Source organism: Salarias fasciatus, chromosome 12 (genome assembly GCF_902148845.1).
Source record: "Salarias fasciatus chromosome 12, fSalaFa1.1, whole genome shotgun sequence".
Lineage (NCBI taxonomy): Eukaryota > Metazoa > Chordata > Actinopteri > Blenniiformes > Blenniidae > Salarias > Salarias fasciatus.
The window spans coordinates 17,319,722-17,343,280 of record NC_043756.1 but is presented as its reverse complement, the minus strand read 5'-3'; the positions used below and the strand labels follow the sequence as shown (position 1 = coordinate 17,343,280).

Genomic DNA, 23,559 nt, shown 5'->3' with positions numbered 1-23,559 from the left:
AATGAAAATAACTCATCATTGAGAGGAAACAACATTAATTCACTTGTGTGTGTTATAAGAACTTTATTAAATGCAGAAAATATATAAATTAAAATATGTGTTTTCCTCTATAGTTGTTTTCTATTGCCATCTAGTGGCTAACATTTCCCATTACATCTTTTTAAAAAGCCTCTTTTATAAGCAGCCAGCCGAACCTTAAGAGGCTAAAAGTCATGCTCGTCATTAGTGATGGCTTCTTCTTTATTTATTTATTGGTGATTTTACTAAATAGTATCCTCACCACGTGAACGTGTTTCCCACTGACACTGCCAGCAAATCGGAACAATTTGTTGTTGCTGCATGGGTTCACCCGGACCCCAGACGTTGAAGCACACTGTGAAGCAGGAGCTCATGTTAATGGGGAATACTTTGAACGTTTGTCATTTTTGAAGTAACAGATTATGTAATTATTTGAATGTATTTAGCTTTGATAAACTAGAAACATCGACGATTACTTCCGCTGTGGTGGTGAGAACAGGTAGGAATAAAAAATGTCCATTGTTTATGTTTTTACTTTCTCTGACACTGTAATCAGCATGTTGTTATTCCTTTAAAACTTAAGAGTAGTGTAAAGATGTCTTGTTTGAGTAAGACAGTATACATTATTTCCTGAGTTTTAACCTCGCTAACACCACTGACAAGTATTTTAATTATTGAGTATGATAGGACAGATTTTCATTACATTTGGTGGTGTGTTCATATCACATTATGTTACATTCTTGTTATCTTTATCATATATAAATATATCATTCAATGGACACGTGGAAATCTGATAAATCCACTTCTGTGGTCATTCTTATTTCAGATCTACTCCGTGTGCCTGTGGAGGAAAACTACAAGCACAAAACAAAACTAGATTTCTGTCATGGATGGCACAAGAATAGAAGAGGAGGATGATTGCCCAGAGCTGGTGCCCATCGACAACCAGCCTGCTCCTCGTGCAGCACAGATACCGGTCACTATCATCACAGGTTACCTTGGTGAGACCTGCATTGACAGCTTTAATGAGCTTATGGAGAAGATTATAGCCTCAGGCAGTTGTAATCCATTCCCACCAGCTGGATGCTGTTCAAATTTTCATGTTCTTTTTGTTGTTGTTGTTGTTTAATGCTTATTTCAGAGTCGGAATAATCTTTATTGTCCTTGTTCAAAACAACACAATGTTAGGTGCAATCCCTCCATGTGCCACAACCTGTATCTCTCTTCTAGTCTGTGCTCTCTCTCTCTCTCTCTCTCTCTCTCTCTCTCTCTCTCTCTCTCTCTCTCTCTCTCTCTCTCTCTCTCTCTCTCTCTCTCTCTCTCTCTCTCTCTCTCTCTCTCTCTCTCTCCTATAGTCCCCTCAGCTTAATAATTAAATTAAATATGATACGCTTTATTGTGTTTTGTAAAAAGATGTTGCTTTAAAACTGATACATTGTTGCTGTTGCTTATTTCCGTATCTAAGGCCAAATTAGAAGATGACGTCACTTAAATGATACATTGTTGCAAATCTCTCTGTCAGGAAAGTTCTAAATAACAACACCGTATTTGCAGAGCTCCTCATTTGCATATCTAGGTCAAATTAGGTGATGATGTCACTTAAATGATACATTGTTGCAAATCCCTCTGCCAGGAAAGTTCTAAATAACTCAAAATTGAATTTGCAGAGCTCCTCTTTTGCATACTGTAAGTCACCATATCTGTAGTGTCTAATTATTCTTTTTCAAATGTAGAAATGCTATGTACACCTAAAAATCAAATTTAATTGGTGTCTTTTCTCATTTTATCACAAAGCAACATTTGAATAATTTAGATTAATGTAGCTTTTCCTGTTCGTAATTTCTTCTGTCAAGTGTTCATTAATTTATTTCATTATTAATTAAATATATTCAGTTTTAGAATAAATAGTTGAACATGCATCTTAAAGTTCCTTTAAGAGGGGATCCAAATTCTTTGATATATTTAAACACGTTTTTTTAAGTAGTGCAATAGTTACTTTGCCTAGTAATGAGTTACTTTAAAAAAAAATAACTTAGTTACCAACTCAATTACATTTTTGAAGAAGTAAGTAGCAACTTTAAATAATGACTTTTCAAAAGTAAGTTGCTCAATACTGATTATAACTATATCTAAAGAGGTAGAGAATTGAAAAGAGAGCAGTAAAATTCATAAAAACTCTATGCCGCATATAAAAGAAGGAATGAAGGCATAGGAGAGGGCTCAGATTTATATAAAATGCTATATGTAAATATATAGCTTGCACAGAATATATACAATAAAATCTCAACATGTAATCAGGATTCCTTGTCTCAGTGCTGTTTACTAAATTCATTTGTTCATTATGCAATGTATTTTATTTACCATCCTCAAAATATGAAAGAAAAATATATTCTAGCATTTCAAACACACTATATTATTCATTCCCCAAGATGCATCTCAATTACCTAAGAAAAGCCTTCATGTCTTGTAATTGGATAGATTTCTAAAATGTAAATGTTGCTTGTTAATGAAATTAAGAAAAAAAAATTTTTTTTTGAGTTTAAAACTTTCAATGGGGTTAAATTTCAAATGGGGTCAAATCCAGCATAGCATTTACTTTCAGTTTAATTATCTTTTCTACGTGTCTTTCTTTGCAGGTGCTGGAAAAACTACACTCCTGAACTACATCTTAACAGAACAGCACAACAAACGGATTGCTGTCATCCTCAATGAATTTGGAGAAGGTAAACTCGTCCTGTCCTCATGTTACCACAAGAAGGCAGTATAGGGACATATGGAGGAAAAAGGCTTTTTTCAGACTTTTCAAGGCATCAAGGAGTTGTGGTCAATATTTCTTTTTTTTTTTTTTTACATAGGGAAAATACCATAGTCTGAAAGAAAACTTTATCTAATTGTTTTGACCTTCTATGGATTTTCTCAAAAATATTTTCATAGTCTATTACAAATGATCAGAGGAAATGGGATAACTTAGACAGTCTAACTTTCCTGTGTTGATTTCTCTTTTTTCCCTCCATTCTCTCTCTCTGCAGGCAGCGCTCTGGAGAAGTCCCTGGCTGTGAGTCAGTCTGGAGAGCTGTATGAGGAGTGGCTGGAACTGAGAAACGGCTGTATCTGCTGCTCTGTCAAGTATGTACAAAAACCAGGCTTTACTCTTGTGTTACTGTATTCATGTGAACTTTAATTTTACTATTGGCACTTGTGTCACTGATATTGCTATTTCCTCCATCACCATGCAATACATCAGAAACCTGACTCTGAGCTCTGCTAGCTCTCTAATAGTGTGAGGAGGCTTTTCTGTTGACCGGTAACTTAAAAATCAATGATTTGCTTGAATCAAAAGGCCATGTGGTTTGTACTGAGTTGGCCCATCATTCATTGATCAACTAGATTGTCAAAACTCAGCTTACCTCATGCTCACTAAGCTGTGTAAACCCAAATGAGAGGAAATACAGCGTCACATAATTGGACCATTACATCTTAAACCACTTGACTTTAAATGTTTGAAAGTGAGTTGTGTCATTTTAAATATATTTGATGGTTGTTCTTTTTTTGTTTTGTTTTTTTAGGGATAATGGTCTTAAAGCCATCGAGAACCTGATGGAGAAGAAAGGAAAGTTTGATTATATCTTATTAGAAACCACAGGACTCGCTGATCCAGGTACCAGACTTTAATCACAGATGATATGGGCTGTATGGAATGATTTGCTCATCTGTCAAAGCATTACTTATTTAAAAATCAGGTTTGTGTTAGCTGGAGACAATGAGGTGAATTCAAACAGCACCTCACACACAACACACAACACACATACTTCATAGTCGACAGGGTTCATATGACAAACCAGATTCAAATACTCTTTGTGAGGACTCTTGGGATTTTTATTCCTTGGTTATTTTGTTTGTTTTGTTTTGTTTTTTTCTCTCTTCAGCTTTGTTTTCTTGTGGTTTTTTCTTAGATTTTCTCTCACAAAAATGAAGAAAATCCATTTTGAAAGCGCCTACATTCAGTTTGAATCTGGTGCAGCGAGCCAACAGCTTCTTGAATGAACCATGAACCACTGTGGCCAAGAAACTGTGAAATGTCAGACCACATTTAACCATAAAAAGTCAGAGCGTTTTTTGTTAAAATTTCAATGAAGGGACAGATACTCATATCAGAAGTTAAACATTTCGCTACAATATGAAGACCTGACTTGTGTTACTGAAACATCTTTGGGCAGCTCAAAAAAACTGGCCGTCCGTTCATGTGTCAGGTCCGAATAGGAAATCAATACGAGGCCATTACAGGGCGAGCGCTGTGACGGCCGGGGTGTGTCGCTCAGTGACAGGTGTCGGGGGACAGCGGCACGGGCAGATACACACCACTCGGCTTCACAGGCGGCGGCGACGCAGCACGCTCACCGCTGCTGCCATGTCATTGGCTCGTTCTGGAGTCGGACAGGTCCGTCATTGGCCGTGGCAGCGCCGTCAATCCCAGGAGGCCCCCCCGGGGGGAGGGGGGATCCTCCTCCTCCATTCAAGAAGGGGCCGGATGAGTTATGTGAAACATGCCACTCAAAAACAGTGTTTTCATTACGCAGCCATCAAATATTTACCGTGCTTTCTTATTCTCGCTTGGCAGTTTGACAAAAGTGCATTATGTGAACAAGCCGTGGCGGGCGGGGGGACAGATAACCACGACCACAGGAAAATAGAAACAAACCAAATGCACCAGCAGCACATTAACTATTGAAGGCCTCAGATATTGGTTTTATATGATCCACAGACCTCAACATGAAAAATATGGAAGCAGGATTTGTGAATAAACGAATACATACAACATATCGCAAAACTCATAAAACATTTTCCTCATCAATTTCTAGCTTGATCAATAAGCTTTTTGCTTCTGAAAGCAGCTTATGTTATCATCTTTTGTTATGATTAGTTGCAGCCCCAAGTTAAATGCTTGCTTCCACTGTATGTCTGGAAAAACAAGACATGCCAATGTTTGGGAGCATTTTTTTTATTTTTTATTTTTTTAAGAAAAACAAAACAAAAAGTCTGTGTTTCCTGCCTGCTGACAGTTTTGATTTGCATGTATAGGTCATGTGTGTAGAATTCGTTCATGGAACGTTTGCTCTCCTCCCACAGGAGCCGTCGCCTCGATGTTCTGGGTGGATGCTGAGCTTGGCAGTGATATCTATCTGGACGGTAAGAGATCTGTAGCTCAGTCAGTTACACTGATGGTTCTTTTTTCTGTTTGCGTCTGTCATCCTGTTCATGCTCCTTTCACAAAAAGGAGTTTTGTTTCTAGAGTTTAGGTGCCCATAAAGATTTTCTAATATGATCCCTATTGGTCCCTATTGGACCTTCAATCAAAGCACAACATATAAAGGACAACTTAAGCCTTAAAAGTGTGTTTCACATTAATTGGAGTGGCAGCTTCTCTCACTCGTGAAGTTAAATGTTCCTCTCTTTTGTTTTACTTGTCATTTCCAGGCATCGTCACAGTCATTGATGCCAAATACGGACTGCAGGTAATGACCAGCTAAAAGAAATGTTGGTATCGATGTGAATTTGGTAGGCAGAGGATTGATTGAGTGATCATAAGATCAACTACTTAATGGAAAAAAAAAAAAAAATTTCATGACCAACTTTACTTCAGAAAATTTAATTTACAGAGATTACGACCGCTCAGTGATGCAGCCATCGTATCCGTCTGTATTCGATAGCAGCACACAGAAACAATCATTTATCCACATGCACACACATGCAGACGATTTAGAATCACCAGTTAAGCTAAAGCTAAAGCACGTCTTCAGACTGTGGAACGGAGTGAGAGAACTGGAGAATATCCACTGGGGCTCAGGGAGAACATGCAAACCAGGAACATTTTAACTGTGCTAATCACAACTCCTAAACTCCGTCTTCTTTTTAAATCAACTGTAATAACTCTTTTTTAGAGTAGGTCTTTTTAAATTCTGAAACTTAAAATATATTATATACTATTGAACACTTTTACCTGTTTGATTGATTTGATCTTAGTTTTATTATTTCTATATGACTTGCTGTCTAAATTATCAAATGCTGTAAATATGAAGCCTCCTGTGGTCTGTGGTTTTGCTTTTAATCAATTACTTTATCAAAGTTGGAGAAAATTAGCTTTTTTACCAATGACTTTCTTCATCCATAATATTCTACAACAGACACACAAACCCCTATCATACAGAGCCTGAACTCATTTTTTCCTACACAGAATGATTTGGACCCTCTCTGCAAATGCAAAGTTTACCTCCTCTCTTACAACTTCAGTCGTAACAACTTGTGGTTTAATAAATTAATTATGGAGTTTAAAATCAATTCATTCTCTTTCATCATGATTTCCTCTTTTAAAATTGAAATCCCCTCCTGCTCCTGTGTGTCTCCTGCTCCTTGATGCTCTTTGACCCCCGACCCCCCCGGGAACGCCCACCCCACACTTCTCTGGTGTGAATGGTGCAAACTTTATGTTAAAGCTTTTTCACTAACAAACCCTCTTTGAAGGCTTAAAAAAAAAACATAATCAGAGGTCTACGCTTTGTGCCTTCAACTTTAGAAAATCAAACTGATTTGAAGTCGCTCACTGCAGCTGCTGTATTCCAGCATTTTTTTGTATATTTGTGAAAAAGCCAGCCTAATGAGGGGCTCTTCTTTACTGCCGGTACGCAGGATCTGTGTCTTTGGCGCTCCGCACACATCCTGCCTTCATTTGAAAGAACAGGACAAGTGACACCTAGATAATAGGCTCTAATTTGAAGGTGTCATGCTCAATGAGGTGACACATTGCAGAGCCTGGGAGCCGCTCCGTCCTCACGGCGCAGAGGAAACTTGAAGGAAGCGAAGAGCGGAAGAAGAAGAGGGTCTGATCGTGGAGGAGTAATTGATATCTCAGTTGTGACCGTTGTAATGGGAGTGTCACATCCACTCATCTGCCTCTCCACTCAGCTGTCGCCCCAGACGTCCACCTGGGGGCAAGCAGATCCATATCTATCTTCTTTTTATCCCCGAAAGGACTTCACCCCTCAATGTGAATAAAAGCAGCAATCGGTATTTCTATTAGTTTGATTTAATATGTTTTTGTCCTCCGGTCCCTCAGAGATGAGGCGGTAGTGACAGTGACAGGTCCGGATCCGGGCTGACACATCCTGCTCCCTCTGTTTTCACACATTGGACTGTTTAGGAAAATGTGGCGTCCTCTGAGCGGACGCCGGACTCAAGCCGAAAAGCGATCTCTCGAGGTTTCACATGTCAGGAAAGTCATTTGCCAGCTTCACATCAGGCTGTTTGTCAGATATTGTGATGGCTCAAGCAAATGTTTGCTAACAGCTCAAACTTTTTTTTCCAAAAAAACAAGTGCATAAAGTTTTAGATACAGAAAGTTCTACATATCTGAAGCTGTTTCTGTTGTTACTTTTGTGGTTTCATATGTAAATTATGTTTATTATGTTCATTTTATGTAGCAATTAACAGAAGAGAAAGCTGATGGACTCGTCAATGAAGCAGCCAGGTATGTTTTTTTTTTTTTGATTTTCCCTTTACGAGAGCCGTCAGCCTATTGATGGTACATTCCCCGCTTGTTGGAAGGCATATAGTTGAAAATAGCAGACATTATATATTATATACTTTGGAAGCTGCGTGCAGAATCACCTTTGATGCAGAATTCGTGATCTTTGATTGTAGAACGGATCATTAGACTTTTAACACCGAGTACAGTAATAAAATTTTTCCCCATTTTTTTGCGCTGTAAAGAAAGAGATGCATACACAGTTTATAAACAGGGGAAATGTATTTGGACCTTTATGGGGACTTTTTTAGCCCCACAACAGGTTTACTGGCATGTTGTGCTGCACTGTTGCCGCATGTCTGTCTGCTTCTTCCAGCAGCTGTGTGCTGTTGTTGCTGAACAAATACACTGAAGACTGAAGCCCAGTCGTACGACCTTTTGCATTCTTGCTGTCTGTTTTTGTTCTTACCCCAAAACCAAACAGCTCTCCACTCCCATTGGGGTCCGACCTGCATTCTTCCTCCGCCACCCATTAAGACTCACCCATTCAGCTGGAAATCAGAGTTTTTTTTTTAATGCAGTGCCGTCTTGTTTTGGACTGGCTCTCAGTGGGTTTCTCTTTCTTTGAGGAGCATTTGTCTCATTGTTGAACTTCCCGCTCTTCAGACAGATCGCCGTCGCTGACCTTACAATCATCAACAAGATGGACCTGGTGACCGAAGAGGAGCTGAACCGAGTCAGAGACGCCGTCAGGTCAACATCCTGGTTTTTACACCGTTTGTTTAACACAAATTCTTGACCGGACAGGAAAGTGGAATTCAAATGTGCATTTTCTTTGACCTCAGGTCTATAAATGGTCTCGTCAAGATCCTGGAAACACAGAGATCGAAGTAAGTGGCATTCCCCCCACCCAAGAAAGCAATTAAGAGATGATTTTGAGAGACGGGGTGAAGCAGCTCTCCGCTGTCGGGCTTCCTGCTGCGTTCGGCGTAACCCCCGCTCAGATCTTTGTATCAAAGATGAAACGGTTCAGGCGTGACGTCCCTCTGGAGAAACACACATAAACAAACACAAACTGTTGAGCCTTGAATAAACACCAAACCCTCAGTAGTGTCCAGTTACCCATAAGCCATCGCTCTCTGACCCCACGTCTCCAAACCCACGGGGTGGCGTGTGTGAATGTGCGCGCCACCGTTTGTGTCTGTCCGTGCGTTGTGTGTTATTGAACTCGGGTAGCATCTGGCTAACACAAGCAGTGTGTGTGTAAACGGTCTGGGTGTGTTTGGGCTCGGATTTGCCCTCCTACAGAGTTCATAGCGGGGCGAGGGGATGAAAGGGTCCGTGCTGCGAGGGGTTAATCGAAACAACGTTACCCAAACTTTTCGTTTAAACGAGTTCACTCGCTTACCTTTTAATTTTAGTCTGTGGCAAGAGTTCACATTTCTCACCGGATTTATCAGCCGCCGCAGTGTTTTTAGATGTTAGATTGAAATAATAGTGATTTGTGGTGTTTTTTTACAGGGTGGATCTCTCTGAGGTGCTGGACCTGCACTCCTTCGACTGTGAGAATGGAACAAAGTGAGTTGATTTTGTTGCTTATAAATAAAAATGTAGGCAGAGTGTTTTCAATATCTTTAAATAGAACTGTACTGGATCAGTCAGCTGCAGTCACATCATGAATTTTGCAGGATTTTTTTTTTTTATGTCGTTTGGCTTCTACAGTATTCACAGTCTTATTGTAAAAAAACAAATTTTACATTTGAACCCAAATAAGATTTAACCATGATTTTAAATCATTAAGTCATTTATATGTTACATGACTTACATTTTTGATGTGAAGGGCTGTACTGAAAAAATAAAAATGTACATGAATTTTGGGCCAAATTCAAATTGATAAAAAATTTCTGGTGAAAAAATGTCATGATTGATCAATAAAAAAAAAATCTATTGATTCAGTGTTTGATTTTTAAATAACTACTTAATGCTTTACCCATCATGTTCAGATTCAGTTTTATTCTTATTCCCACCACGTGAACATGAAAGAATACGATACAGTAAAAAACAAAAAAGAAAAATGGAATTGAAGATAAAATCTGAAGGGGATAAATTGGGAATAAAATCACATTGAATACATCAGGAACGTTGATCATGACCACGCATTATTGCCAAACTCTTACTTTCATTTTTTTTCTTCTAAAATCTGTTTTGACTGTATGAATGACCTTTGCCCTCTGGACCCAGCAGCCTTTGATATTGCTGCTGCCGTTCCTTTCTAATTAATTGACTCTTTCATTGAGCGGTCCCCCTGTTGCACCACAGCATGCCCATCATATTGTCTCTCCCGTCGAATATCATCCCCCCCCCCATGAATAGAATCAGTGTTCTCCCCTTCGTGTGAATGAGCCGGCCGCCGTGCCGAAGCTCTCCTACGCGCCCCCGGTCGCTGTCCGCGGACCAGCTGCAGAGGATTAGAGCTGTTTGTGTCCGCCGGCTCCTGAGGTGTTCCCCTTGTCCCAACAGACAGCGCTTTTGAGATTCCCCGTCCCCCCTGCCACAGTCCCATGCTGGCTGTTTGAAGCGGCCCCCCACCGCTCTGCCTGTGTGGTACTAACAGCACTCAGGGCTCAAGCAGCTGGACACAACATTTAGCCTCCTTGTGAGGTCAGGGCAAAGGAGGGGTAAAAAAAAAAAAAGGGCTGTGGTCTGTTTGGGGGTTGACGGTGCAAGTGCTGGGAGATTTAATTGCCCTAAACGTTTTTGAAGCCTATTAAGAGTTGCGTCTTTAGTGAACCGATACAGCAAACTCACTGGATCACCCTGTAAGGTTAGAGGGGAAGAAAAATCTGTAAAGTTCACATCAGTGATCATTGATCGCCTTCAGCAGATTTGTTATGAGTAGTGAGTCTTTTCAACCTCAGTAAAGTGTGATTGAAGCAGATAAATATTAATAGATCTTAGCTGGAATATCACCTAAAAAAAGCTAAGTCTCACTGATCATCGAAATTTAACAATGAATGACACAATCTGAAACACAAAATGAAAATTCAAGCTGCTGGCACAACACTGCTTTCAAATACTCAAAAGTTACTTTGAAAAGGAACTTGGAAAAGTTGAACTGGTTCGTCTTGTTTTCCATTGATCACTGAACTGTTCGTCAGTGTTTTTTCAACAGGAAAGATCAGATCCATTTAAATTGTAAAATGTTTGGTGTAGCATGGTTATAAAAAGTAGAGAAGACATGACCATGATCAGAAAAAAAACTTCCTTTTAACAGAAAAGGGGAATAAGGACTGTAAAAAACAGGAGTACAAAACTAATCCAGCTTCACAGAAGTTTCCATAATGTCAGAAAGTGACATTAAATGCTTTTTCTTCTTCACTGTGAGCATTTTTTTTTTTTACTTGTATTTGTCTGAAAGTTCTCATGAATTTATATTTTGTATGAAAACAAAAGTCACCTTGTAAAGTCGATGTGAAATTTGTGTCTTAAATCTTCAATGCAAGTGTTTGGGTGACATTTCTGTGAGGACAGTGACACACGCAAGACAAGATACAACCAGGAAAACAGCTTTTGTATGATAAACAATCAGGAAATGCACAGATGAGCCCAAAATAACAGAAAACAACAAAAATCTAATAAAAATCAAACTTTTCCCTGATGCAAAGAATAAATATTATAAATATAACACAACTGGCAAAGATGACACCATGATGTCCTGCACCTGACTGATCATTTGTACATTTAGTGTTTAGTTCTCACTATTTTTCAGGGATAAAGACATTACCTACTGTATATCAATGTCGTCAGGTTTAAGAAATAGAAGAAATGAGGAGTAAACATGGAAAAGAGATACACTGTGTGATCATTTCTCTCATCTGAAAGTCTTTCAGAGAAACTCCAGCTTGCGGATCCTGCCAGGCCACATCTCGACAAGGTGAAGTTCCCTCAACTGTTCCAGCTGCATCTCACTGGTAGAAGCGGCTCTTTGAGCTCCTCCGAGACCGGTTCTTGTTTTTGTTTGTTAATTTTACTTCAACACATCATTTCCTGCGGCACAAAGAGGGATAAAATCTCCTGCGTTCCCCCAGGCTGCGACGCCGCGGTGAAAACTCCCTCCCCGCTTTGTTTTCAGTGTGGAGATCAACTCCAACTCTTTTGATGTTTTCTAGTTATGTTACGAATACAATCACTCGGCCTCATGCACAGCTTTTTTTTTTTTTTGGGGACCCTTCTCTTTGGCTGACAGGGTGTCGGCCAGACTGACGACGGGCCGCATATTATGACTTCGCTGACATTTGAATTGAATGCAGCTGTCATAAAAGGCTGTAAGTAGACAGATATTTTACCCCCAATTAGCAGGTAGATGTTGAGTATAAAGAGGAAATCTGAAGTCTTGTAGTTTGAGGGTTAATTGTTTTAAATAGCACCAGGGTTCGCCAACCACAAAACTCATAGATCCATTTTTTTTTCAACAACTTCATTGACAGTTTTTTTCCTAAGTTTAGCAGAAACACAGTGACTGTGGCTGTTTCCTTCACCAGTGGCTCCTTCCAGCAGTTAGGCCTCACATTGTTTTCAGTCGTGCTTTATCCCCACAAACTTTTATCACAGGATGAGGAATGGTGAGGTTTTATTTGCGTGGGTAAATAATGGCATTGTTGTCTGTTTTCTCTCGGCTTTCCTTTCCCGCATGAAGCCCAAGAGCCCCTCAGAGCGCCCCCCCCAACACAAACCACCTGCCCCCTTGTTGCTCTTTACATGTAAATGAGAACAGTGTTTTTCTGTTGTTATACCAAATGACAAGGAAGTGTGTAACCTTAGCACTTCAACACAAAAACCCCCAAATATCTGCAAAGTGCCTTTTTTAATACCGCGAGGAAGTATTGAGGTGTGTGTGTGTGTGTGTGTGTGTGTGTGTTGACGCCTCCATCGATAAATTCATCAGTGGAGGTGTTGAAAAGCGTTCATATTGACCGCTCGGCTCATCAAACTGAAGAAATATATTAATGTCACCGGTACCTGAGGTCTGGGACGACAAACCTGATGTGTATCAGTACAGTCTGAGGTATTTCTGATTCACATTTAATATGGATCATTCTCTGTATTACACCCTTCAGTTTCACTCTGAATTGGATAATAATAATCTTAGAAAAACTATTGACTTGTGATGCACTTTTCATACTGAATCTCCAACTGCTTGATAGAACAAGACAGTGAGGAAAAGAGGTCATGATGAGTTCACAGGTTAATATGATGTGCTAAAAATCATAGTACTTGGACAAAAGCTATTTCAAGTCTATCATATCCCAGATGTGGAGTTGTTGGTGCCTTATTAATCTTTTGAGGCACAATTGAAAAATTTGAATGAAAACATGGACCAGAAAAAAATCAAACATAAAGAAGACAGTATAGTTATTTATCTACTCCCATTAAATGTAAACAATAAAGGACAGACAGGACAGTTTTTGTTGGATTTATATAATAGTTATTGTTACAATATATTTTGCAGTCTAGATCTGATGCATTGCCTGTTCAGGTTTTAGATTAACTTGTAATTTTTTTTTTTTTTTTATTCAATAACAGGACTAATTGTACAGGAAAACATGCTAAATGCTGCGGAAAAGAAACACTTTTTGTGGCACAAAAACCTAAATTTGTTGCAATTTTTTGACTATTTATTAAACATTTTAACCTATTCATATTTGATAGAACAGTGTTTGTTTAATAATGGATTTTTTTTTAATGTACACTAAGTTCTTCACAGTGAGAGCCAGGGAAACGGGGAGCAGTCATGATTGATGGTTTATAAAGCTTTCATTTTACCGATCCGGCCCTCTAGAGATCAAAAGCCCCTGTGTGTGGCCTGAACTACAATGAGTTTGACACCACTGTTTTACAGCCTGGTATTATTTTCCAGTGTCTTTCATTTGTATTTCACAGACTGGGGGGAAAAAAAAAAAGTGGGAAACTTACTTCAAAGCTGCAGAAAAACTGAAAACTTTTACGTTAAAGTCATTTTTTTCTCATGTATCATCCTCAGAGTATTTTAACGGTGACCTTTGAAGTGAGTGGGGATCTGTCCGAGGAAGCCCTGAATGCCTTCATCCAGGTAACAGATCCCTGCTGCCATCGCTAATTAGATCTATTAAAGCACAGTCCTTTATAAAGTAAACACCCGTTTTCCACTGCTTCAGGATCTCCTGTGGGAAAAGATGTTCTGTAACAAAGAAGGGAACCCGATGACTGTCGTTCGGTTGAAGGTACAGCGGAGCACAATAGACACCCCAGTGACGGCAGCGATCACCGACGCCGGCTTTATTATCCTGATCAATCTGCTTCTTTCGGTGACGGTTAATGTGTCACTCGTGGCTTGTGTTCGCAGGGCATTGTTTCTTTTGCAGATAAAGCCCACCAAGTGATGCTGCAGGGGGTCCACGAGCTGTACGAGGTTAATGAGACGCCACAGCTCTGGGAGGAGAACCCACGGGTCAACCGGCTGGTCTTTATAGGTGAGGACACACAGGCTGGGCTCCTGGATGTTTTCAGGTTTTCTTCAATAAAGGCAAATACAGTTCAGTGAATACTGAGCTCTTTTCCTCCAATACTGTCACCACTGACCTGATGGGACATGTGGCGCTTTGTAAATGGAAGCCATGTGTTTATGCTCATGCTGGCTTGTTTTACAGGAAGGAACCTGGACAAGGACGTCCTCCAGGAGAAGTTCATGTCTTCTGTGGTGCTGGGGACACACAGAAATTAGAAGCTGCTTCACAACAACATCTCGACTGATTGTTTTGCACGTTTAGTAAAAGTGGCCGCTCACCGATTCGAGACGTTCTCTATGAGATTTGTTCTTTTCCTACGAGGATGAGAACAGTTATGGTCGGTTGAGTATTTCCACACCATCCAAAGCTGGAGAGCTGGGTGTGTGTCTGGAAATTTACTCAACACCTGGCAGACATCTGAAATAAGTAAAAGTTTTTGCTCATACAGCATTCTGTCGAGCGTTTACTTTTCAGAGTCTGCATTTTTTGGATAGGTGGGAATTCCTTTTGGAGAAACATCACTGAAATTGAAATAGTCATGCTTGAATTCATTTAGAATTATTCTAAAATAAAGTTTTCTTAGAGAGATTGTATTTGTTACTTTCTGAAGTACCAAAAAAAAAGGGGGGTTTAATTATTTGTTAGCTTAGCTTTTATTGAGGTAACAGCTCTGGGCTATTAACATCACAGAGACACAGTCCCATTGTGTTTCGGTGGCAGGACCACTATGATATTCAAAGTGTGGAGAGGCCTCACAGGACATTACCATTTCAGCTTTTATTGTTGTAAAACACAGTAAAAGTGTGGTTAGAATAAAGGTGGAGAGATATCAAGGGGAACTTAGCACCACTAGTTTTTCACATTTGACCTCTCCCTAGATAATACTAGAGCTTGAAGTGAATGAAGTAATCTTTTATTTTATTTATTCCTCTTTGTATCTACTTTTACAGTTTTGCTATAGAAATGCATTTTTCTTTCTCTCTTTTTGACGTGTTTGACTTGAAATTGTTGTGATTGAACCCTTTCTGTTCAGAATGACCCAGAATGGGTCAAAAATGATCAGTTTTGACATTTGACAGCAGTACAGTTATTTCACTGTGACTCTTGGTGACTCTAATGTGAAACAAAATACTAAATAAATATTACACTGGTAAGAAAATTACTTTATTATGGCTTTGTGCAAACATCTACTATATGTATTTGAGATCTGTCAAGTTGGATTTTGAATCCATGAGCTAAATGTTAGTTCAGCAGCACTAATACATTTACATTTTGCTGTCATTTCTTAATTTAAACAAGTCAGTTTTTATTCATTAAAGTTTGAAATGGTCAAGATCGTCTCAGTCACATTATACTGATTTGTTTTACCAACCTGAATTCATCACATGGGTCAAAATAGAGCCGCACCATACTGTGAAGGCGTCGCGCTTATTGATAGTTATGTGAGAACCCGTACACGCGCGCTCGCGCGCACAGTCAGGTGAGGAAATCGGTGGAGTCTTCCCAATTAAGTCATTTGCAATTGAGATGCCTCGGCACTGGTGGTTTATAGCACATATCCGCTACGGGACCGGTTTGCTTTGAGGATGGCTTTGCTTATTCATCCCGGCCGTAAAGGCGCGCGGTGCCCGCTGGCTCGGGGCGCACTGTGCCGCGGAGCCGTTTCCTCCTCGATTCTGATGCTGATTGCCTCGTTAAGGCGACTATTGCCTCTTTTCTCTGCTGGCCGCTGGGCGCCTCACCTCGGCCATTTTCATGGCCACACACCACCCACGGGCATCCGAAGGTGGCAAACTAAACGAACCTGCGGGGGATTTCTCAGGGAGGGGGGAATGCTTAGTTTGTCACCACGTGTTGAGCGTGGTGTAAAAATTCCCACGAACGCCTCATCCCAGACTCTATGATATTCTGTCTTAAACTGCTATAAAATAATAAAAGAAATTGAGATAGAAACTATATCTCCTAACATAAATTCCACCTTGGTACACAAGGTGGATTCAGGGGAATCTTATTTCATCCTTTACTGTAAAGTGGCACCTATACTTAGATCTCACACTTTTGTTTTTCTTTTATAATTTTATAGAATTTTATCAATGCAATGTTGACCATTGGGGGTCTTTTTCTACAGCTAAACGGATTTGTCACCTAAAGATTTGTGTTTAGGATGGAAATCAAATGAACTCCCGTGCGTGCCTTTACTATGCATGAGTATGTCTTGCGAGCAGCCGGACAATACGAGCCCCCTCCCCACCTGCGGCTTCCCGCGGTGACGGGCTGCCCTGATAGGTCCGGAGGGTTAATGGGCCTGGCCTGCTGGGCAGCAGACTCTCAGGATATAAACCCTCAGCTCTCAGCATTTCAGCATTTTACGCAGAGCTGACTAAGAACTACGCGATTTTGGTGCGCTTTTACGCACGAGAAGTTTTTACGCAAGGCAAACTGCAGAGGCCTCCTTGACGCGGGCAACTTTTTGCACGTTTTTAAGCCGTCCTGTCTGTGACCATGACTCTTTCCAGTGAGTTTGACGCGTCACAACATGCAGGATTTCCTCACGAGGAGGGTGAGATTGACATAGTTGGCGAGGGTGAACCAGTCCACGACCGGATTTATCAGTGCGCCACGGACCCCGCCTCCTCAGCAGAATCGGGTGCTGAATTTGACTCCTCGGAGCAGGACTCCTCTGGGGAAAGCGAGAGCAGCTTCTGTGCAGAGGCGCCACCGTCCAGAAAAGTCCAAAGCAGCTCGGTGAAGCCCCCTTATTCCTACATCGCCCTCATCACCATGGCCATCCTGCAGAGCCCGATGAAGAAGCTGACACTGAGCGGCATCTGTGACTTCATCATCAAGAAGTTCCCCTACTACAGGGACAAGTTTCCCGCTTGGCAGAACTCGATCAGACACAATCTGTCTCTCAACGACTGCTTCATCAAGATCCCGAGGGAGCCTGGAAACCCGGGGAAAGGCAACTACTGGTCCCTGGACCCTGCCTCGGAGGACATGTTCGACAACGGCAGCTTCTTGCGCCGCAGGAAGCGCTTCAAGAGAAACCAGCCGGAGTTTGGTAAAGACGGACTCGTGTTTTACTCCTCTTTGAACTGTTACCGGCCGTACGGACAGCCATACGGCATACAGAGCCAGGTGAGCCCCGCCCCGGCGGCCCCTGTCCGGTACATGCCACTGCAGGACGGCCTCGTGATGCCGACCTCTGCTTATCACCTTCTACCTCAAACTCTGAACAGTCACGAGAAGCGCAAAGACTCGAGAGCGCAGCTGTGCGCAACAGAGCGCACTGATCCAAAGCCCGGCCCGGGGGCAAAGTGCTCCTTCAGCATTGAAAGCATTATGAGCAGACCCCCTCCTGCAGGTCATCAGAACCCAAATCCGCAGCAAAGCCCTCACAGCTCTCCTGGTTATGGACACATCGTGTCGGGCCCCACTGCGTATCTGTTACCGACTCTCCTGCAGCCCCCCAGGACCCCGTTCTGCCCCCCTCCCACTATGAACACCGCTGCTTTATTAAATGAGCATCTTCGGCTTTCTTTCCCTCGCTGCTGAGACTTTTGTTCTTGAAACTTTACATTGTGTGTTTGATGCTTTATTGCGATATGTCATATGTCGTGTAGGTCATTTCTTAAAGAAATGTTTTAATTGCATGATATTTATGTGAGTCGACGTTCAGAACATGTCCTAACAGTAATGTAAATAAGAGAAGTTGTAATATATTTGTGACATGTTAAATGGTAAAACAATGTGTTGATGAAAACTTTTTTGATGAACTCACCTGAAAATAAAAAAGTCTGAAACTTGAGGAGTGTGATGAATTTGGTCAATGAAAAAATAAATAACTGGAGATAGCAACTTTATGAGAGTAAGACCAGTACTGAACCAATGAATGAAGATGGTGTTCAAATCTCAAAAGTGCTGCACAAAAGTAAAATTATTACATTAATTTTAATGTACTGAATATCATATTTAATGTTGAAACAGTAAACAATTATTTTACTCTAACCTTGACTATAGGAAACTTGATCTGACAGCTTCTTCCTGTTTCTTGTATATCATAATACAAAGCTATGAGAAACAGAATATTGACTAGTTGTGTTAAGAAATATGGTGTGTTATTTGAGTAAGAGTTCTTGAATTTGTTAAGCAGAACGCCTGAGAACTTCTGAAAAGACACATATTTCAAAACCCCCAAAATGTAACAATTAAGTACCCTAATTTTTATGAATATATTCACATTTAACAATTAACTATTACCCCTAAATCTAATGAGAAATGCATCCTTTTGAGGGAATATTTAAAGTTATTAAATGTGAATCATCTAACATTTAGTCACTTTTACACAAGTCTTGAAATATCCTTTAATGACAACTAATTTATTCAATGGTCTTGCAGATGTGTTTAAAAAAAAGTTCTTTTGGTAGAAACTTCCCATTGATTAAAAAAATAAATAAATATTGAAATAAAAGTTGCTTTTGAATGTCTCATTATTAAACATTGTGCATTTAATCTTCTTCAAGCATTTAGGGATTTGTTGCATGAAAGTTTATTCAAAGTTTTGCAAAAAATGTGACTATCATTATCTGAAAGTTTATAGGCTATAGTTTTCTGTAGTTTGGTTATTCTGCATGCTGCCAGTGATCACTTCTTACTTCCAGCCTCAAGGTCGCACTGTTGACAAAGTTTTGAAGCAGGCTCACTGCAGACTGATGTGTGACCTGCTGAGATCTCAGATTTAAAGCTGCATTGTTGCAGACAGGGATCTTGATTCATTCAAATCATATTTTGGGCAAATCAGAATTTAACCTGAGAGATGGCTGGAATTGAAGACATATGTCTCCAAACTGCTACAATAAAGTTTACTGGAGTCATTTCCTGTGAGCTACTGTAACTCTACAGTACAAATAGCCTTTGGCCTATTTTCACACACACTCACACACACAGGGACAAACACAGGCTCAGTGTCCTGTTGCAGAATCGTCCACCACACAATTCCCCTTCGCCATCAGTCAGATGTCTATTTTTGGCCCGAGGCTCAGCTGATTGTGGGCCTTGACTCTCAGTCCCTCCCTGTTATCCCTCTCCTGCAGCCAGTTGTTCAGACTTATTAGGAAAAGTGGGAGTTGTCGAGCGGCAGAGGAGCGTTTGGTGCGTGTTCAGCTGGGCCAGTGAGGGATGCAGTCTGGAGACGGCGTTCGCTCCTGTGTTTTTTCTTCCACTGCGTCCTGAGGAGCACTTTTAAAGTCCCCGAGGCGAGCCTTCTGCTCCTCTGCACCAGCTTCCGTGGGACACCACCGGCAGACACACCCAGACCTTTCTCCAGGTTGCTTTGATCGGCGTCCTCCCTCACGCGGAGGATGGAGACGAGTCCCATCCCGGTGCTGACGGTGCAGACCGCCCCCTTCGAGGACCAGCGGCCCGGCACCAGCGGGCTGCGGAGGAAGACCGCGGTGTTCGAGGGGAAGAAGAACTACCTGCAGAACTACATCCAGAGCCTGCTGTCCTCCATCGACCTGCGGGACCGGCAGGGCTGCACCATGGTGGTGGGCAGCGACGGCCGCTACTTCAGCCGCGCTGCCATCGAGGTGATCGTTCAGATGGCGGCAGCCAACGGGGTGAGAAGACAGCAGGGGGGGGGTGAGACTCCTGCCCCAGCAGGGCCAGACCCTGACAGGCAGGATCCCGCCTCTCCACGAGATCCAAACAGATTTAATCGAATCTGAAAATGAATATTCTCAACATCTTTTACAGCTAGTTAATATTGTATCTGTCAGTTATGAGAGAATTAGATGATAAAGAAGTACATTTGTCGGAAATGCATTTAAAGTTTTTTTTTCTTTTCTTTTTTTTTTTTTTTTGGGGGGGGGGGGGGGGGGGGTCAATCAGATTATTGAATTCACAACCTGAACCTGAATTCTTATGAAAATCCTTAAGATTAGACATCATTGTTGCATTAATTGTCTTTCTTTTAATACAAGTCTCCACATCTTCAATCTCCAGTCACTGATGCAATGGTTTAATGTAAATTGTTAAAACACAACTTAGGGTTGTTTCAAAGGTAAAATCAGAATCATTGTAGTCTTTATTGTTATTATTTGAAAATACTGAAATTCTAAGGACATGAGCCTCAAGTCTATATATAAAAAGGGCCAAAGTCTAATATAATACTTAAAAACACTCATATAATAGCCCTGAAGCAGAAACCTTTGTATCAAACGATTAGAGGAAAGGGGTCAACCAAGAATTTACCAGGTTGGGATATTTCAGACGGCATTAATGTGTTTATATTTATCTTCAAAGAAAGACAGTGAAGTAAAATAGTACGTTTTCTATTGCAGTGATGTGATGTTAACACCCAAGAAACCTGTCGTCAATCTGAAAAGGTGTCTGAACTCAAGCCAATACCACAGCAGAGAGTAACAGCACTAAGGAAAACCCCCACAGTTGTTTCAAAACGCTTCCTGAGAGATCTCAGTGATTAGTTTGGTTGGGATCCAAAGGAAAATCTGAAGGGAATTTAATTTGTTTTTGAGATCGGCCTGTTTTTTTTCTGCTGGCCCGGCCAAATGTCTCTTCGTGTCAGCCTTATCAGCACTTCCATCCATCCTGCTCTTATTTTCCTGCCTACGTCTTGCTTGCACCACCATCGCCACCCTGCTCAGACCTCGCCGCTGTCTCTCTCTCCAGCGCCCGAATCGTAGCTCCACATTGGAACCCCCCCGTCTAACTGTCTGGCAGAGAACCAAATAAATAGTGGGAGCATTTGCACGCGCTGGCCACTGATTAGAAAACAGATCATACTTCTTTGGGCTTTCCCTCTTTCCAGCTTTAAAAACATGCAGCATCCAGGATGTTAGGAGGATCCGCTGATGTCAGGAGAATGAATTCCTCACCAGTGAGGACACCTTTTATTCAGAGGAGCTGATATGCAGGGGAATTATGGGATACTAGAGGTATTACCACTTTAAATGTAGCATACGGAGTATAAATAGTGAGTGCAGCGTGGGTATTTGGGCACCCTCTTGGGGCAGATCACTTGCTTTTTAAAGCAGGCAGTCAATTAGTCAGCTGCAGAAAGTTAGGAAGCCTTGGGTCAGGACAACTTTCCGTCTTATTTATAACTAACGTCAGGAAAGAAAAAAAGTTATACTGGAGTCAGTAAGTTCCTGCCCTGATGTTCAGATGACTCTGCTGCTCTGCAGATCGGTCGCCTGGTAATCGGTCATAACGGCCTCCTGTCCACCCCGGCTGTTTCCTGCATCATCAGGAAGATCAAGGCCATCGGTGGGATTATTCTCACCGCCAGTCACAATCCTGGAGGTGCCGGGGCAGACTTTGGAATCAAATTTAATGTGGCAAATGGAGGTAATGGCTGACAGAGATTCCTTTTTCAATCTCCAGCTGCTTCTGCTTCAGTTTGGAGACCATTTAGAAATCTTTTCCTTATATTAGCGTAGGTTACATTTTCAAATATGTGTGAATATCTTTGTTTCTGTATCTGTCAGGCCCTTCTCCAGACACGGTGATGGACAGGATTCACCAGGTGAGCAGGACTCTTGAGGAGTATGCCATCTGTCCAGATCTCCGAATTGACCTGTCCAGACTGGGAAGACAGGAGTTTGACCTCGAGAACAAGTTCAAACCTTTCAGAGGTACATCTGCCACATGTATCATATCAGAACTTTCCCTAAATCCATCAGTTTTATATAAACACATCTGTCAAATGTGGGATTACAGCGTCAGTCCATTACATGCTTCATTATCTCTGTCCTGGTGTTTTTCCAAGCGCTCCTTCCAAAGTTCAGCCTTGCATATAAACCACCATATTGTCATCCGGCATCATTTGTTCATCCTCTGTCTTTCCAGTGGAGATCATAGACTCAGTCGACGTGTATCTACAACTTCTGAGAACCATCTTCGACTTCCCCTCCATCAAAAGTCTCCTCACAGGACCAAATCAGCTAAAGATCCACATAGATGCCATGAATGGAGGTCAGTTTCCTGTGACCATGTATAAACTCTGCTGTTTATGGTGAGGATACTTGGATTGTATCTCCTCTGACGTGTCTCCATGCGTGTTGCAGTGATGGGCCCGTACGTTCGTAGGATCATGTGCGATGAGCTGGGAGCCCCCGCTAACTCTGCCGTCAACTGCGTCCCCCTGGAGGATTTTGGCGGCCGGCCTCCGGAGCCAAACCTCGTTTACGCCACCTCCCTGGTGGATGCCATGAAGGGGGGAGAGTTTGGCTTTGGAGCAGCATTTGATGCAGATGGGGTAATGCATCTCCGACCAGCCATTCTATATTTACTTTACCAGGAACTGTACTGCAGATGAGTGGGAGCAGCTCCTCTCAGGTCGCCTGGTATTTCTTGTCTATTCTTCCTTTCTAAGGAAGTGACATCCTTCGAAATTTAGAGTCAACTCCAATACAAAATTTCTTTCCTCAGACGTGAACATATTGTAATATTGATATTTGGAACTCATTCACACGGTTTCCTACACTCATATACTGTATTACTATGTGTAATGAAGCTATTGTTCATGCATTGCTTAGAGTTATGGTGGTTCTGTAACAGTGGAGGAAATTCAAATTCAAATCATTCAAAAGCAGAGGACTAAATTCAAGTTATTAATACTCCACCCATAGATACCAGAGGGAGGCCTATTAACTTGTGTTTGTTTTTGTTTGTGCATTGATAGAGCAAAGGAAGGCAGTGGGGTAGAAATACTGATGATCCACCATGTTCCAACAAGCAGCTCACTTTTTCCACAGTGTCATCCAATAGATACACACACACACACACACACACACATACACACACAGCTAAGTGAATTAGTTTAGTATCAGGAGAATTACGTCACATCTGCTGCGTTTCTCCCATCAGGATCACTATCTGCACAGTGATCACCACCAGTGGACAAACCCCCGGTGGGTCAGTGTTTCTATCTTGGGTTACAAACTCTGATCCGTAATAATGTTTGTTAGGAAAACACTCTCGAACATAAGGGATGTTTTTGTTGCTGAGAATCCAACGATAATAACCCTGTATTCATCCGTCAGTGTCCGTCCCAGTAACTATACCGTTCTTTCTGAAAGCAGGGTACAACCCTGAATAGATCATCAGTCTGACACAGGACAAACACACATCAATTTCAACTTCATTATTTTTCACTTCAAGGGCGATTTGTTGTGCAGCAGTTCCAATAACGCAATAAATACAGTAAGAACAGTAAAAACAGTAAGATATCACACAAGACATAAGATTGGCATTTGCAGCAGTCTTGGGCACTCACTAACCACAAACTCATCTGGACTGTGGGAAGATGCAAGGAGAACATGCAAACTCCACACAGAAGAAAACAAACAAACCTTGAAGCAAGTGCAATACTGGCTACACCACTGGACAGCCAGATAGTTCCTATATAGTACATCTGTAGCAGACTATATTCAGCAGAGATTTTATAGTCATTTG

General features: G+C 41.4%; 3 protein-coding genes across 4 annotated transcripts in view; all 3 read left to right on the top strand.

Moving 5' to 3' along the window:
- Positions 1 to 374: 374 nt before the first annotated feature.
- Positions 375 to 15,362, top strand: cbwd (COBW domain containing). The gene is made up of 16 exons (XM_030105142.1): positions 375 to 517; positions 845 to 1,019; positions 2,655 to 2,741; positions 3,048 to 3,144; positions 3,585 to 3,676; positions 5,146 to 5,205; positions 5,494 to 5,531; positions 7,494 to 7,540; positions 8,204 to 8,290; positions 8,383 to 8,427; positions 9,059 to 9,115; positions 11,420 to 11,471; positions 13,578 to 13,646; positions 13,732 to 13,797; positions 13,920 to 14,046; positions 14,224 to 15,362. Exons 2-16 carry the CDS (start codon positions 905 to 907, stop codon positions 14,295 to 14,297), a joined length of 1,113 nt encoding a protein of 370 aa, XP_029961002.1. The 5' UTR covers positions 375 to 517; positions 845 to 904; the 3' UTR covers positions 14,298 to 15,362.
- Positions 15,363 to 16,575: 1,213 nt separating this feature from the next.
- foxd5 (forkhead box D5) lies at positions 16,576 to 17,823 on the top strand. Its single transcript, XM_030105189.1, has one exon. It carries the CDS (start codon positions 16,585 to 16,587, stop codon positions 17,635 to 17,637), a length of 1,053 nt encoding a protein of 350 aa, XP_029961049.1. The 5' UTR covers positions 16,576 to 16,584; the 3' UTR covers positions 17,638 to 17,823.
- A 1,619-nt stretch (positions 17,824 to 19,442) lies between these two features.
- The window catches only part of pgm5 (phosphoglucomutase 5), a 19,435-nt gene continuing 15,318 nt past the window's right edge, over positions 19,443 to 23,559 (top strand). Inside the window, exons 1-5 of one of the 2 annotated variants that reach the window (XM_030105187.1) lie at positions 19,443 to 19,700; positions 21,288 to 21,450; positions 21,591 to 21,737; positions 21,952 to 22,077; positions 22,170 to 22,360. In XM_030105187.1, coding sequence (XP_029961047.1) covers positions 19,443 to 19,700; positions 21,288 to 21,450; positions 21,591 to 21,737; positions 21,952 to 22,077; positions 22,170 to 22,360 — 885 coding nt within the window. Of the gene's footprint in view, positions 19,701 to 20,524; positions 21,039 to 21,287; positions 21,451 to 21,590; positions 21,738 to 21,951; positions 22,078 to 22,169; positions 22,361 to 23,559 lie in introns of those variants that run through there. The other variant, XM_030105188.1, reaches the window with a different exon arrangement.

What these genes read in the sequence shown, in the direction of transcription:
- cbwd (XM_030105142.1), top strand. Translation starts at nt 905, where the DNA reads ATGGATGGCACAAGAATAGAAGAGGAGGATGATTGCCCAGAGCTGGTG. An exon ending in CAGTGATATCTATCTGGACG is followed by an intron (nt 5,206 to 5,493) that starts GTAAGAGATCTG and finishes TGTCATTTCCAG; the next exon opens with GCATCGTCACAGTCATTGAT. An exon ending in CCCTGAATGCCTTCATCCAG is followed by an intron (nt 13,647 to 13,731) that starts GTAACAGATCCC and finishes CCACTGCTTCAG; the next exon opens with GATCTCCTGTGGGAAAAGAT.
- foxd5 (XM_030105189.1), top strand. Translation starts at nt 16,585, where the DNA reads ATGACTCTTTCCAGTGAGTTTGACGCGTCACAACATGCAGGATTTCCT.